The sequence below is a fragment of the Mizuhopecten yessoensis genome, unplaced genomic scaffold (genome assembly GCF_002113885.1).
Source record: "Mizuhopecten yessoensis strain PY_sf001 unplaced genomic scaffold, ASM211388v2 scaffold9299, whole genome shotgun sequence".
In the NCBI taxonomy this organism is placed as follows: Eukaryota; Metazoa; Mollusca; class Bivalvia; order Pectinida; family Pectinidae; genus Mizuhopecten; species Mizuhopecten yessoensis.
Genome location: NW_018407978.1, coordinates 453,102 through 471,626, shown reverse-complemented (window position 1 = coordinate 471,626; position 18,525 = coordinate 453,102). Strand labels below are relative to the sequence as shown.

At 33.3% G+C, this 18,525-nt stretch overlaps 1 protein-coding gene across 1 annotated transcript; it reads left to right on the top strand.

The window, feature by feature from the left end:
• Positions 1-11: 11 nt before the first annotated feature.
• Positions 12-16,708, top strand: LOC110457694 (shell matrix protein-like). Its single transcript, XM_021509058.1, has 9 exons — positions 12-101; positions 5,671-5,825; positions 6,139-6,288; positions 9,941-10,066; positions 10,794-10,940; positions 12,268-12,626; positions 13,749-13,839; positions 14,147-14,223; positions 14,915-16,708. Exons 2-9 carry the CDS (start codon positions 5,672-5,674, stop codon positions 14,993-14,995), a joined length of 1,185 nt encoding a protein of 394 aa, XP_021364733.1. The 5' UTR covers positions 12-101; position 5,671; the 3' UTR covers positions 14,996-16,708.
• Positions 16,709-18,525: the final 1,817 nt, after the last annotated feature.

The window sequence follows — 18,525 nt, the reverse complement described above, 5'->3', positions numbered from 1 at the left end:
AGAGTAACGTTCACTTCGACAGAAAACATTTGTGTAAAACGTCTTTTGGAATAATATCTGCATTTATTCAAGAAAGTCAATAGAAGCTGCATTTGTTACAGGTGAGTATTCAAACTTAGTTGCTCTTTCTCCGAGCTTTCAGTTGGTAAAGTAATAACATGATTATTTGTATAATTAATCTAATTCATTTGTAATATCCACTATCTCGTTAGCCGAAATGTTCTCAAACTGTGAATGTATCGTGCATAGAACAGACTTATTCTTGCTGTATAAGACTTATTAACATAGAACAGACCTATTCTTGCTGTATAAGACTTATTAACATAGAACAGACTGATTCTTGCTGTATAAGACTTATTATCATAGAACAGACTTATTATTGCTGTATAAGACTTATTAACATAGAACATACATTATTATTGCTGTATAATACTTCTTAATATATAACAGACTTATTCTTGCTGTATAAGACTTATTAACATAGAACAGACCTATTCTTGCTGTATAAGACTTATTAACATAGAACATACCTAAAGACTTTCTATAATCTTCATAAAAAAATAACATACAAGGAATTTTCATACTCTTATTAAAGGAAGTCAATTGATAAACGGACAAGTCATCTAACATGAATTTTGCAAATAGTTTTACCAAAATGTATGTATTAAAAATGGACGGGAGGAACAAAACGCGGCGTTAACTCTCAGGAATAAAAATGGAACTTCTAAATGAAACCCCAATACAGCAACAGGAACCAAGTACACAGCATATCAATGCGAAGCACGTGCACTATAAAACTTATTGTTTAGCAGCAGCATGCAATATTATCATTAACGGAACTGTTTATGATACAGTGTGACGTAATTAACGAACTGTATAGCAGTTCGTACATATCGCATTGAATAACACTAAAGACTTTGTCAAAAACCATAGCGAAACTTCTCAACACCTGAAAACGCCTGTTCATTAGATTTCACGAATAAACACTTGCCACACTTTAACCGATTTCCATTATTGCTACCACAGTGTCTGATACTATCATGCATGGCCGACATTTATTTCGGAAATTGACAGGAAACACTACGTCATGTGCTGCAAAATACGCCTACATTTCTAGAGATCTTAAAAATGCGTATAAAGTATGTAGAAAGAGTTATTTTAGATAAATGTGTTGCCTTCCTTAAACATTTTATATCTATGTATTTTAAATGCGTTTTAATTTGATTACAGTTGATGGAATGAGCGTGCTTTAGTGAGTTTCATTAACATGAAATGAAACAAAAGAAAGTTTGAGTATGTTTCGATATGTTATTTTATTATTCACCTAATCATTTAAAAAAGCATTTCATAAAAAAATATATCACAAGAAAAGTATAACACAAGGAAACACATTATCTTGCTACGTATATTGCCTTTATCGGTTTAATATAATCCTTTAGGGAATATTGTTTGTTGAATTAGACAACGCTAAGGGAAACAAATATTTTAGAGAACACCTTTCAAAACGGTCAATTTAATTAAATTTGAATTTTAAAATAAATTCCTGTGATAGGTTGTCATTTTAAGGTACAACAATATCAGTAAAACTAAAGTTATTTCTGTTATTTTTTTTTAAATTTAATTATGAAGCTTATTCTCTTTAAAGCTTAACTATTTTAAATTATTAACAAATTTTGAATATGTGTATTGCTTTATCATTACTTCTACTTTTATCCAACATCTAATCTCATACTTCTATTTCTGGGCCTTCTCCCCCTCGCTGTCTCTGAGTAATACATCAGCATGTAATTATTCAGTGATCATTATTATTCAGGAACAGGTGCTGTTATCAATTACATGGTATCAATTGAGGAAATACAGGGGTGGGTGGTATGATTCAAATTCTAGAATTAATAATTCTAATAAGGTTTAATGATGATATATTTTACAGGAAATCATATTTAATCTATTACACTCTAACTAAGTTTATTACCAAAAAAAAGAAAAAGAAAGAAGATAGAAAATATCCTTATTGTGACTGTTTCTCTGACCTTGCAGTTTTGCTTTGTCAAAGGAAGTCGCACTTGGTAGTAATCGAAGTTTGATTTGATCAAAATGCATATGCATGTACATTAACTCAACTTAAATAATCAAACACGGTATAATTTATATTGATCACGATGTTAAGGATCTATTTACCATACAATGATAATAATGAATACGAACATTGACCCAACATTTTCAGTATTCTAATTACAAAGGAAATAGGACGTAATGCAGAAAATGTGTTCTTTATTTATATTTAAAGGTGCATAATATGAGCAAAAATATAAATCTATATTCATATGTTTATAACAAATGCGTATATATATATATACATAGCTATGTATTACATCTCGACTGTCAACGAAAAGGGGGAACCAGTGTCGACATCCAAACGAATGTTTGTATCTCCTGTCATAACCATTACACCATGCGTGTTTGCCCTCTGTGCATTTCCTTTTAGCGAATACACATATCTACATACCAAGAGGTGTATTCACCAATTACTGGTTGTGTTTGTGTATACATCAGAGTCGACCCATTGACCATAACGTGTCAGATATCCCCACCACTAGCATGCTGTAATGTAACAGCTCATATAAATAAACTATAAACAGGTGAGCTAAGTGATATATGTGCACGACCAGATTTTTCTGGTAATATGTCAGGTGTATAAATAAATATATATACAGATAGAGACATGAGGAATTGTGGAAATGTTTTAATATTAACAACAAGCATTGTTGTCTACTCTGTCAATGATATTGCAAAATAATCATATTGCTCAATTAATGTTTCAATATTAACAACAAGCATTTTTGTCTATTGTCAATCATATTGCAAAATCATCATTCACTGACTCACTTGTATCCAATGTTAAGTACCGTAAATTCAGCAACAAGAGACTTGTTATTCCTAAGAATTAACCCTATTCAGCATTTATTTACAAAATTTAGAGGTTATCCTCCTAAATGTTTGCACGTATCTTTATTATAGCTTTAGTTGTGTCAATAATGAGTAATTTAATTTAATTTTTCGAAGTAATTTGAAAGTTGTTTGTCGATAAATTTTGTACATTAGAATGATGATACAAATAGCATCAGCAACGTCTGACATCATCAATGGGACTCGTTAAATATTCCACTAGACTTTAAGAATGAGAGTTTATCATATTAATATACTCAGAATCATTCCCCATTTTTGTGTTTGTTCCTGTTCCATTCTAAGTATAATTCAATCAGCCTTGTTTCCAAAACTGACCTTAGTATTATTGACAGATTGAACTTTTTTTATTTCATTTTTCCATGACCCGAATATCCAAATGACAATTAATTAACAAAATACGGAAGTGTTAAACCATCTTTCACACTGTCAATGAATATACTCAAAGTAGAAGAATCTGGAAGGCAATCTGGTAACTGCCCTGTTTGAGGGTTCAGTCTGTCAGTCATCTGACACTGGTTCAAATATTTAGGTTGAAGTCAACCTGATTTTGTTCCATGTTTTATAAAAACGATGAGGTCGATTTAGCTGAAAACAATCTAATGAGTTTCTTTTTATCTATTTTACTTTCATATAAATTGACATTCTTAGTTAATCTTCTAAACGTAACATGCCTGTGTCCCCACCTAAGGTGTTTACATGTTCTTGCTGATTCATGGACTTTTTCGAAACAGCACGATGCCCTAATATACTCAAATGCTGACGAATTTCGAGAGATACAGGTTGACGAAGAAAGTGAGAAAGTTTTATGGTTGCTATTATATTTTCTTATTTGGAACTATTTTATTTCCTTGTGAGATATGAATATTTATGTTATTGATTATGCTAATAAGTGTGCCTTTTGATTCCCTTATTACTTCCCTGATTCGCACCTTGAGGATGTGGTATTACTAAAATTGTACCAAGAATTACAATTACAAGCAGCAGTAGACGCTTACTCTTCCGAAACACCTGGTCCTATTTTCCGTGTAGTTTAGATGGTATCGGTGTTAATTTCTACACTTGTTCATGGTAGCAGTAGTTTTATCAGTTAGAGTTTTATTCAGATTTCGTTGTTCTCGTGTTTATTACGAGATAGCCAATCAACATTTCCCAGAGAAATAATTGACATATCACTATAAATACTCAAATCATATCCTGTATCAATAAAGGCTTCTAGGCAATGTATCCCATTTATAATGGATCCATTTATTGCAAACTAGTCATCAAGACAGACAGCGGTTTATTGCCGGATCTGCCTTTTGTTCAGCTTAAAACCACTTAATTACTTCAAAGTATATTTCGATAGTGGGGCAGTAATATAATTGCTTTCCAAAATTAGCACTTGTTAAACTTTTGATATATCTACTTATTATACGGAACACTTGGAATCAATTAAATTGTCCACTTGATTAATGTTTGGTGAGTAAAAAGTTTCTGTTAAAATTCTTGGAAATTTAGAAAATTTCCATATATTACCAGTATTCCAATGGATATCATTTGTATACCATGCTTTGTGATCTGCTTCAGGATATTATTTGCTTATACAGAAGATATTGATAAAGGAAGATTATATTCCCCAACTTTATTTTTGTTACTAAGATAGCTTATAAATATCAACTCTGCAGCTATGAAACCATAAATGTGTTAATTCTGTTTAGATGTACTTTTCTCCGAGAGTGTAGGTATTTATGTAAGTAGCTTCACAATGAAGGCAAAGTTTGTTTTCTCTAAGGCAATGTAGTTCATAGATAGGTTCTTCCCAGTCGATACATTTGTATGTACAACACATCAGTATGTACATCATTTTAGGATCAATGTATTTCTGATACATTATGTAAGCTCATACATATTAATGTCAGTATTTACATGCCTTTATTCATACTTGGTAATAACTTGTAATTAATATACAAATAAATGGCTCGAATGATTGACAGGAGACAAGGTTACGTGTGCACATCTCGCGAGATTTGACACATTTACGGCGAAGCACCGAGTGCAATTAGGAGCATAAATAATGCACAACAACAGCTACTAATTATATAGAACGTCGGTTACAAACTGACATAAAACATTAGCTACCAATGGCACTGTACATTACCTGTATTTCGAACAAATTCAGTGTCTTTCTATATCTATCTTCCCGAGAACATTAAATATGTTTCATTTGACGTGTTTGTCTTACGTGATGTATAAATGTTTGTGAGATTATTGAATTCGCGAAAGATGCCTAACGCTGAATTACTCGGAAAATGATCTTACACGAAAAAATGGTGCATCTTCATCACATTTCACTAAACTTTAGGCCAATAATACAAGCTCACATTTGTGGCCGTATGCTTTACCAATTTGTTTTTAACAGTATTGATCAAGGTAATCATTCGATTTCTTTATTTAAACATTGGACAAATGACTCATAATCACATACTCAATGTTCTTTATTTAAACATTGGACAAATGACTATGTATGGTTTGGTATTTTCCATTCCCACCCACATTCCCCCCATTCCGTTTTTATCAAAACTCAAAATTATTAATTGAGTTTTCAAAACACTGTTTTCAAGAATTTCGAATTCCATCTTTGATAATAACTCATAGTTTTAAAGTAATTTCTTTCACGTTAACTAAATGAATATGGAAATATATCTTACATGTATTTGCTTGCAGTATGGCTATGCTACCAACTTTGATGCTGGTTGTTGTCTTTGGGGTATGCTTCAAATTGGTGTCTTCGCAACTTTTGACGTCTGTTCCAAGGAACGTGATAACAGCTACAAACACCAGGAACACACAAAACATTCAGAGTACAGACAGGAAGAGACGTAAGTTTCTGTCGATGCCATTGTATTTGTGTTACTTATCATTTCTTCGTACTCTACCGATTTTTCATCGAATTTCAGTTCGAATTACGGTTCTCGTCACACTTAGTTATTTGCATTTTTACAATATTCCAAAAAGCGGAAGTAAAATTTGCGTCAATCGGTGAATTTATCATAAATCGTCCACAAACAACCCCAGACAACAGATCATTAACAGTTATATGCATTAATGATTTTGCTATATATGAACTAATTTTGCAAAACTGATTTTGTTGTACTATGACATATATAAAGCCTCCAATTCTATCTATTTCAGTTGGTTGCGTGTTGCAGCCAGTTCCAAACTCTATAAATAAGTACCGAGTTCACCTGTTCTCCCTCGGAACGTCACTTGACTTCTACTGTGCTCAAGGAACTATATTTTACCCGGAAAAATGTGCCTGCGATTGGCCCAAAGACAGGAACAGTAAGTGACTTGTTCTGATTTAATGGTTTGGTTTGTGGTCGGTGTTGATCGGCGCACCAGTGTAACTGTCTGCTACATAGAATGACCCAGAGAAACGTCCTGTCTTGATGGTGAAGGGCGTTTTATAGATAGATTATGCATTACAAGTTAACGCCCAAAATATAATTCTACATACCGTTTTAATAACTTATGCAAATATGCGTAGTTTTTCAGGTGACATGAATACACTGGAATGTTGAATTATGAGTAATTATCATAAGTGTATAAGTATTGCAGAGATTGATGTCAATGAGGTATTTATATAGCACTACTGGTTAAATTAATATGGCATGTTAAAACATATCTATAACGAACTAATATGTTTAAGGATATCAATTCTTTCTTACTTACTTTCGATTGTTTTTTGAATATCTCAAATTATCAATGCACACAACCTGAATAGAGTTTAACATTATACATATCTATGATGATGAGCTAGACGTCCAGACATTTATTGCTTTTTTATTCGATCTTATTCTTTATACCGATACATTACCATACTTATATGCATTCTACAGCAAGTGTCATACGGAACCAAATATTAGTCATGTTTGTGAAACGGAATGTTGTAAGGCATTGTTTGACAGAAAGAATAAATCAGTTTGCCTTGGGCTTGATCCTATAAAGCAAATCAATGAACTTAAATCGAAAGAAACAAGTGTCTATAGTATGACGATAAGACAAAGACACTCACAAGGACACACTCACATTGACTCAGAAACATCATCCTCATCATCAAGACCACTCACACTAACTCGCACACATCATCATCATCATCATCATCATCATCATCGCATCATCACATCATTACATCATGATCATCATATCAGCAACAGGAGCAGTAATCATTCGTCATTCATCATACTGACATTGATACACATTTTTCACCCTCATTCACCCATACATGACTTGTCAATTAAATGGTATATTACATAATTTGTATACAATAAACTGATGTACAACATGTATCTTAACATGACCTGTTCTATTGATGACCTCTTAATAAATCTGCTCTACGTTTAAACGCTAGTGATAAATACTTTCCTAAATTATTAAGTTCTTTTGTGTTTTCGATTTTGAGTAATTGAACAAATTTATACATACTAGGCCTTTTGAAAGAATAATTCTTTATGTATTTAGACCGGAGGTCTGCATAGCGATTACATTTAATTATAAAATGAAATTCATCTTCTATATCATTTTTATTACATAAAATACATTTTCTTTCTTCTCTAGGTATATCTCTGTAACGGCCACGTTCAATAGAAGGTCATGCGCACTTAAACGTATCTTAGAAATATGTTTTAAATAATTAAAATGAATTGCCTTATGAAGATATGGTTGCAATTTAATACATTCCACTAAATGCTGATATAATACTCCTTTAGAAGAAGAATGAACTTTCTCTAGACTATCTTGCTGAAAACTATCACATAATCGCTGCTTATATACTTCACTAGAATGATTAATACTATCAGTCACAAACATGAATCCAAGGCCGACTCATGTTTTAAGTTAAGGATCCAGGGGTCTTTATTTTCAACCATATTAACATAAGAAGCTTTCAGCACACAGTGATCAGAACGTTGTAATTTAATCCAATACTTAAAATTTTTAACTTTTCTTAACAACTCTAAAGGAGATCTTCCAAATTCAATATAAAGAAATGCAGAGTTTGTAGATTTTCTTAATCCTAATAATGATTTCAAAAATCCAATATGCAATGTTTCTATTTCGGGTGCTTTATGAAATCCCCAAATTTCTGAACCGTTCATTAAAATACTATTGACAAACGTGTCAAAAACAGCAAGATGAGATTCTATATTAAGATAATTCTTTTTACATACATTATTTATGGCAAATAGTGCTTTTCGACCTTGTTCTGCAAGTTTTTTTGTGTTTTTGTAAATTTCCATTATACCGACCACCTGTAATCAAGACGGACGTTCTACCAACTGAGTTACCTTTTTTCTAATTTGTTGCCCCGAAGACAATACTATTTCACCAAATACTTCAGACAGTGCTGATCACAGGGAACGATTTGAACTGAAAACGGGGGAAATGCACGGCTAGACCGGGAATCTTACCCGGGACCATGCGAACTGACTCACTAACTGTCGCTTTACCAATTAAACTACCTTGTCGCCAGCGAACGACTCAGTCCAGTTCCGCTACACTTACAAATACATGTACGTATAAGATGGTAGACAACTACCGTGTTACACCTTGAATGACATCGGTGTGAGAGGTTTTAAGTATAAACATTTACTTACATTCATGTTATGTAGTAGGTATACACTGTACCGTTTTCAATTCAATCTGTGTATTACAGTGGCGGATTTAGTGGGGGGTTTTTTGGCTTCAAGAAATCCCTTACCCTAGGATTTTTCTTTAAAAATCATGTATTTTCACGATTTTCCTCATTCTTTCCAACATGGAAACCCCCCTGGAAATGTGGAAGCTGCCCCCAGATAGGTCTCTGGATCCGCCACAGTGTTAGCTGATATATATGCATCGTGTGCCAAACTCATTAACTTACACATGCGAGTTGGTTGTTCTACGTAGGTGTTCGTGTATGAAGCGTGTATTCACTTTAGTAGGTAATAGTTAGCGTTAGCCAGGTCAATCAGGTGTGAACGTCCACTGCCGTAATGCAACATGACACTTTTACGTCCAAACATGCGATCTTTTTATTAATATGTACGCCGGTCAATTATGTTACGCCCGACTGAACACAGACAAACAATACGTATACGTGATGGATGAATCGGTGAAGCGTGAGAGTTTTTGCAGTGAGCGGTGTGTGTATTATACATATGCATCTACACCAGGATATGATATCCTCACCTATCCATCAGAATAATGTAGATTAATACTTTTGATTTGTTGTTTACATTATTACCATAGGTTATTTTCAAATTGTATTTGAAATATATAAATAGTTATGTTTAATGATATTTAATAATGTGTAGTGTAACCACAAATAAATAGATTTTGATATTTTTTCATAATCATATTTTTTCATATATATATATATATATATATATATATCCAAAGAAAGCAGAAAGGGCCTAGAGGTAGTCTTGTGTTCTTGTTTTTTATAATTTTTTATTTTTTATTTTGAGAGAACTTACAGCCACGCATTCAAAAGCACTTTCTACCTGATCTGGCAGTGTGACCCTTATTTTGATAAATTAATACCCAATAGTATATGTTGAAATGCATTGTAAAATATGATATAGGCATATCATTGATCCATGAGCGTAAACAAAAAAATAGAATTAAAATTGCCTACTGACCATCCTTATTTGTTTAATATATTACCTGAAACGCACATACTATTATTGTGGCGTTAGCCTTGTTGATGTTAAATGTACATGTTAATATATCATCTAATATTGAAATTTTGTTTATCCTACTATAAGTCTTCTTTCGACGTTGTCCATTCAACCAAGTTCTAGACTACGGAGATTATGGTTTTCAGAATAATACGTTGAAAATAACAATACGCTCAGAAAGCCCCTGGAACCAACACGGAGATAATTTTTACTTGGGATATTATCAGCGTAATGCATGAGAAGGGAAATAACTCTAGTTGTTCTGTCATTTGTAGTGGTGCTACCTAAGGTTCCTACCACTAGTCGACCCCAAACGAGGCCTTTCCCGGACCGGACCATGAGACCAGGACGAAGACCGGTCATTGACAACGTTCGACCTCTCATGACAACCACACCAGAACGTAAGATCCATGACAACCAAAATTACACGTTAATCGTCTCTAGTATGTATGTCAGTAACGAAAAGAAAATCCCACTTCAGGGAATTATTTGATTGTTTCTACCAGATGAAGGATTTCTCATAAATTGTTATGAGCTGTATGGTGCAGAGTAATTCCTGATTCGGCATACTGTCTCGATGTAGTAACCTGTGCTGGCGTGTGTGAGTGTGTGTGGTACGTTCGTCTTTAACAAGTACAAGAGATAGATCTCTGTTAGTTTATATATGCAATTATATTTTCTCTTCACACGAAAACACATGTTAAACATAAACATGTGACTGGGAACATTAATTCAACACTTTCCGTTTCTTTCATAAGAGATATGATTAAGTAAATTATACGACCATTTCTTAGTTTGCAAAGAAGCTCTATTCTTTTATTTTCTATCAGCTAATAAAATTGTACGTTATTCAAATGTTAAATTCAAATTAAATGAAATTAAAATACATAAGATAAACCTGCGGTTGGTAACTTGACCAATACGCCTGAATTAAATGTACCATCAATAGTACATAAATGTGAAAGAATTACGTAAACTCTTCTACGTCATTGTATCCATAGTAACGACTTTTAAAACATATAACTTTCACATTGAAACCATATTACCAATTCATATACAAATACACCTAAATTCTGATTTGCATATGAATCTTTTCAAGCAGATATTCGATGTTTTTACTTATTGTAGCATGCAGATTTCGTCCAGACCCAGACAGGAACTTTTACCAGGAGTTTGTGATTGGATTCAATTGGAGTAAGCGCCCCTGTCCTATTGGCACTCTATTCAGAGAGGAGACGTGTAAATGTGATGATATCGCCCCAGTCTCAAGCCTACGTAAGTACAGCTATATCAGTATCCTATCGATACTAAATAGTTATTACAATGAAACAACCGTAAATACATATGATATTTGTTATATAGGAGACAATGATCTATGTCTATATAGATCTTACCTTACTGGTCAATTATATAAACTACATTTGATATTCAATGTGGTTTTATAACGAGCTTAGAGATATATATTTACAGTACGATCCATATCTTGATAAGTGCAAAATGGGATACAAATTGAATTGCAAATTAATGCTTTGAAAACTACCGAGAGTAGGGACAACACTTATTTTGAGTTATGTAGCGTTATCCGTACCATAAAAACATGTTTTTGTTATAATTGAAAAACAAACGTCTTGATTTCAATTGCTTACTGTAGATTTACCACCAATGTGCGTGGTAATCAATTTCGTGTCAATTCGCGGTAGGCATCGGTTTCAAATTTTAGTCACACACTCACAATTATTAAGTGCTTGCTTATATTGTAGTCACACCCTACTTCCGTGTTCACGTTTTGGGATACATTTGATCTATTTAGTCACAAGAAAGCATTATTTAAACCAAGACATATTCATGTTAGAATGCATAAAGGGATATTCACGCATATTGAAATGCATCTTTTTTCCAATTATTCTATAAATTGAAATATATTTCACATAACAGAAAGCAGGATGTTAAATACATCTGAAGTGCCATATCTCACCATATATAGCTTAACGTATATTGGCCTGACGAGTCTGTACATGGATGATATCGAGTAGAACGTTACATATAGATCTAGTTTGTTATCCTTCGGTATATCCCATTGGATAATGTTCATGTGTCTCTGTGCTTACATGATGCCGAGTAGGACAGTTTGTTATCCTTATGTAAATCATATTGCATATCGTTTACCTGTCTCTGTACTTACAGGGTTCCGAGTAGGACAGTATATTATGTAGTTTGTTATCCTTATGTAAATCATATTGCATATCGTTCATGTGTCTCTGTACTTACAGGGTGCCGAGTAGGACAGTATATGCAGTTTGTTATCCTTCCGTATATCCCATTGGATAATGTTCATGTGTCTCTGTGCTTACATGATGCCGAGTAGGACAGTATATGTAGTTTGTTATCCTTGTTTTCATCATATTGCATACCGTTCACGTGTCTCTTTACTTACAGGATGCCGAGTAGGACAGTATATGTAGTTTGTTATCCTTATGTTCATCATATTGCAAACCGTTCATGTGTGTCTTTACTTACAGGATGCCGAGTAGGACAGTAAATGTAGTTTGTTATCCTTATGTACATCATATTGCATACCATTCACGTGTCTGTCTACTTACAGGATGCCGAGCAGAACTCTACGTTCCATTTGACGTGATGCCTATTGCTGATGGTGCCGGGACCAGTATTCCCATCGGTAACAACGGTAACGTGGACTCTGTAGCGAACGCTGGCCGGTTTGACGGTAGTGGCCGCCTTACCATCTGGATGTATTCAAATATGGACTTTGGCGAACTTTTGACAATTAACCTGAGGTTCTACGATTTCCCAGGAGGACCTGAGGAACAGGTGTTAGTGTCGAATTGTTTCGACAAGGAGCTGGGGTCCATTGAAATTGCCACGCGTCCTCGAAAAAAGGAAGTTGTGTTCCGGGGCAACACAGCGCTGTCTGGTCCGGTAGAGATAACACTGCCTTATCAGGTAGGATAATGTGCAAATTAACAGGATTTCTTTCTATCATTTAATTAAGAAAATAATTTTAAGCAATGATTTGAATGTAAAACGTTTGAATATAATGTGATATTACGTATATACTATTATAAAAGATACATTAAAACGATTCTAATTTATTTCCATTAAATCATATAAGAAAATGATATAGTTTATTTTTCTAAGGATCCCTAACAAAAAACTTTAATTACTTATTGGAATGAAAAGCATTTTTGAAAAGCATAAAAAACAATACAGAAAAAGAAGTGTTCTGTGAGTAAAACTCTAACAGTCAAAACCAAAAGTCGAACCCGGAACCTCCGACTGCTGCTCCAACTAACTCAGGTTTCTATTCCACGGTATTAGTACTGGCTCAAAAATAAAACAAGGGAGGCTACTGTATGTATGGAACAAATTACAGTGGAACTCTCCTGTGTTTTCTCGATAGTGTGAAAGGGATTTTTAATATTTAGTGTAAAAATACATAAATTGTTTTTCAGAATTACTTTACTTTAAATCTTAAAAAATGTTACATGCGCATTTTGATAAGTAGATATAATAAAAACAGAATACAGTTATTCAATATTCCATTAAGTTATAGCATACCGTTGCTATACACGATGCAACCCTCGATACATGTGATATTTACGGTATACTACTGCCTCTGACGATTGATTGATGATAACATTTATACAACTTATGCCTTACATGTGGCAAAGTCTTCCCGATTTCACGCTAAAATGTCAATTACACTATGTATGACATGTGCGATGCATATAATCTTCTATTTCACATATTTCAAAGTACAGCTGTTAATCTACACCATTTAAACATTAATTAAATAAGTTTACACATAAATCAATACCAAAAATTGATCAAGTCTACTTTTAAATCAATTTAAGATATTAACAATATTGCATTCACAATGATGAAATAAGATCGATGGATCATTTGAAACATGTCCTTTGATTACAAATTCAAATTGCATTCGCATGCTATCATATAAAATTTGTGATGATTACCTAATTAAAAGGAAAAAAAAAAGAAAATGTACTTCATCCAAATTAAGATGTAAATTAAGATATTTAAACAGTTTTTTGACATTGTTACTAGGAAAAGATGTGGAAGAATGTGACGTATGCTTATGACGGGTCCACTTTGACTGGAAAGGTCAATGAGGAGGAGAAATCTATCCCTCTTAGAGGTAGGTCATGAGATATGGGTGATGTCGTCCAAGCTATAAAATTAGCACGTGCTTAATCAATCAGCTGCTGTCATTTCTGTATAAATAAGATATATGTACGTCGGTTTATGCAGATATTATGCTATGTATTAATACCGTTCTTGTGTTAAATGTGTATGTCGAGTTTGAAATGTTAATAGCAGTAGTAAAATATCAAATAACTGGTACGTTTTCTCGGTCAAACCTTAATTTGACATAGAGTAGAAGAATGTAAGTGAAATATGGGATGCTCGAGCCTGAGACATTACGAATATTAATTTATTTGTAGGAAATCTTGATATCAGATTTAGTGGATTCGAAATAGGAATGTGTAACGGGCGCGGATACGTGGGCTATGTGGATGAGGTAAGTATATATATGTATATTCTGAAAGTTCTAGGAACGTTGTGTATTACTTTTCAGACAGCTGTTCATAGATATTTCAATAATTTTCTAATTAATATTACACGATAATTGTTAACAATGTTAACTCTTATTATACAAGATATATCAACCTCCAACAGGTGGCTTGGTTTTATATCATAGTACAATGTTAGGAACCTGTGTATCGAAATGAAAGTAAACCATTTGCAAAGGTATCTGCTCTTTGGAGTTCTTATTTATTTACATTTGTTTGCAAAACAAAATATGTAACATAGCTAAAAGAACTTTCGTCAGTTATCCCTTTTCCCGATTTATCTTATTAAATATAAATTTGAACCAACTTTTCGATACATATTATTTTTTCTCTCAAAACTATTCATGAATCATCATGTGCAAAACGTTTAACTCTCATGTTAGATAATTGGTAAATATGAAAGACTCTTATCGTAAATATTGAATATATATAAGTAACTATAGTATTTAAAATGTATTATTGTCGCTCTTCGGAGTAAGGCTACTCGAATTTTTGTTGTTCAATCATGTTTTACATTCATCAACTAGGGAAACGTTGTTTCTCTCTCAGTTTATCACAGGGTTTGTAATGCATTATACAAGTCTAATGTAACATGTTCCAAATATAAAAACAGCTGATTCATTGTATTTTGTGTTGCAGTTGAGAGTGTATAGATGCGTGAACCATTTTGGACTGACACGACCGAATAGCAATTTTGGATTTACGAGACGAGTCAAATAGCGGTTACGAAAAATGAATAGCAGCACTGTTTAAATGTTTTGTCATTTTATTAGTCTATTAGGTATATTTACTGCAGCATGTTGATGAGGAACAAAGACATTTAACTTGGGTGATTTCATATTAAAAAAACCCGAGAGTAAGTGTTTTTTTGTCCTACATGATGCCATGTTTGTCGTATTCAACAATAAAAATTGTGTATGTAAATCAGGCGTCAGGTAATCGTGTAATCTGAATGGAGAAATGAATTTCTTGAGATGACAACGGAACAATGTGTGCTCGTTTTCATGTATCTTTCGATAAAATACTGTCGATAAAGAGTCGAATTTCGTTAATTCTGTCAACACTAATGTTGTCACACTGTCAAACCAACGTTTTAGTGGGCAGATTTGTCTTTTTTTACACGCATTAGTCCCAGTCACACAGCTGTCTCACTGTCCAGCTACTGTTCATAGGAAGAAACATGAACGGTATATCGCGGACCAACTGTATATGTTTAAAATGTCATAGCCGTGTAAGATAACAGAGTCTCCGTGAATTGTCAGTATTAGCATAGCTTTAATTGGGCCTGGAACATTCTTATAGCAAATTAACTCAAACGTTATAAAATCTGTAACGTCACTTCATATCTACTGTACAGGTGCATACAAATATAGATATCATGTATATAACTGATTCATATATCACATATACAAATCTCGGATGTAGACCTCATAAAAAGAGCACATGTACAAAGACCCAACCTCATTAAAATCAAATTGAAAAAGATGTTTGAAAAGAAAACAGTGCGCCTTGCTGAAAGCATGCTTATTTGTGTAACCGATCAATCTGATTCCATCGTAGTCGATGTTAACCATACGTTACATAACAATGATTTGTTTGGAGTATTAAGTGGACATTTTGAATTAGAAATTCCTATTAGCCAGTAACTACCGTAAGCCGTTAGATATACAAACACATCACCAATGGGAAATTGAATAATTGGATTCTATTGGATATAGTACAACAACAGCTAATGATAACCTCAACCTGATGGAATACCTAACGACTGTCACGTGTCTACTGAGACGTCATGTGTCTACTGATATAATGACTTGTCTATCAATCAGTAGTTTTTGTGTGTGTCTGTGTGTAAATCAGTTAGCTGGTTTTTTACAAGCAATCACTTGTACATTTTAAGATAAGATATAAACATAAAGCTTGCTTTTTGTACGTATATGCAAATGTAGATTTCGTAATAGTTCGTTGGCCTTTGTAAGTATTATAACTGGTGGCCAAATATACAATTTAGATTTGGTCCTCTCAACCGTCGAAAGTTGCAAAGTTAATATCTGTGTTTGATTAAGAACCTCTGATAAAATATCTTTATAATCGAACTCTTTAATGTATTGTGCTGCCTAAGCTTAGGCAAATATTTATCATCACGTGACAATTTATCATTACGTGACAATAATTTTGAATCTGACTATATTCACGGCTATTTGTGTATCAGATGAATGCATTTTAAATATGGCTTACATTTTGGCTAAGCCGAGTGTATAGGTTCTTAATTTTCACATGTATTTCCCTGTTGTATTCACATACTAACAACGGCTGTATGAGGGATATACTTGAGATATATATATTTGAATAGCTAAATGCTTGTGTACCACAGGGTGAAAACGTGTATACAGATATATTGTAATATTACGAAATACTGATTCAATAAAAGTTCATACTTTCTATGTAATTTTGTTTTATTTGTTTGTTTTTCATGTTTAATCTGTTCATTTATATACTTACTTATTATCATTTTCTGTTTAAATTGTATTTTGGAGATACATGAAAAAACAATGAAACTTCCGGATGTCTCAAATATGATTATAAATATTGATTTTGAAAACGTTCTTTGGTCCAATAAACATTATTTAAACGCGTTTTATTTCCGATATATCACAAGTGAGACTATGTCATCAACATAAAGATTGAAATACAGGTCATGTGTCTTATTAAAATAAAACAAAGATATAATCGCACTACAATTTGTTTTGGGTCCGATAAGTAAGGGATAAAAAAAATTCTGCCGGAGAACTTGTATGTAATTGTAACATCATGATCTCAAGAATTTGTCTCTTTTGTAAACTTTCATTGTGTTGAATAAAAATAAATCAAATCCATTTAAGTTTAGTAACAAAACAGTAAGCTGTCAATGGTAACTTTACAATGTTAACTACACATGCTTCCGTTTTCGTCAGTGAAGGGAGTTAACAACAGAAATCTACATTTGATATCTATATTATACATGCAAATATGTACGGATCCATTACAGATGTAAGGGCGGCGCTACAAACGCCGACTATTTCCTATGTCAGAATATAATATACAGAACGGTTTGATTTAGATGCGACTGCATATAAACTGATAGGTTGATGGAGCTAAGGTTATAAGGTTTTAACATTGAGTGATTGGTATGTATGGAAGATCGTACGTATCAAAGCTGTTATCATGTCATGTCAATCTACTTAAACATATCATAATACAATAAACAATACCAAACATACTACACTTTGGAATCTTACGATGCATCACCGAAATTTGTTTGTTGGTTCGTTTAATTGATGATATTTTTCACCCCCTTGGTTCCTCTTGTTGTCTCATTATCTATTTGCATCTCCTCACTTCCTGTTTTTGTTGTTGTCTTTTTTCCTATTTATTTGACATTTCCTCGGTTCCTATTGCTGTTTTTTCTTTTAACTTCTTGTTTTTTCTTCTTCTTTTAATTCGGCATCTCTGGAGTCCCTGTTGTTGTCATTTCCTTTTATTCTGATATCTCCTGAGTTTCGGTTGTTGTCATTTCCTTTAATTCTGATATCTCCTGAGTTTCGGTTGTTGTCATTTCCTTTTATTCTGATTTCTCCTGAGTTTCGGTTAGTGTCATTTCCTTTTATTCTGATGTCTCCTGAGTTTCGGTTAGTGTCATTTCCTTTAATTCTGATATCTCCTGAGTTTCGGTAAGTGTCATTTCCTTTTATTCTGATATCTCCTGAGTTTCGGTTAGTGTCATTTCCTTTAATTATGATGTCTCCTGAGTTTCGGTTGTTGTCATTTCCTCTAATTCTGATATCTCCTGAGTTTCGGTAAGTGTCATTTCCTTTTATTCTGATGTCCCCTGAGTTTCGGTTAGTGTCATTTCCTTTAATTCTGATATCTCCTGAGTTTCGGTTAGTGTCATTTCCTTTTATTCTGATGTCTCCTGAGTTTCGGTTAGTGTCATTTCCTTTAATTCTGATGTCTCCTGAGTTTCGGTTAGTGTCATTTCCTTGGTTCATGCTATTGTCTTTTCTTTTTATTAGTCATGTCATTGGTTTCTGTTATTATACTTTTGTTATTATCCCTGATGTCATGTTATAATTATGTATATTTATAATTTTTACAAGACGATTTCAATTTATGACAGGTTTTCTCATGTTAACTGTGTCTTAAACCGTTAGAGACCCTAAGATGCCAACACACAAGATATATGACGGTCGATGCCATATGTGTATCACCAAACG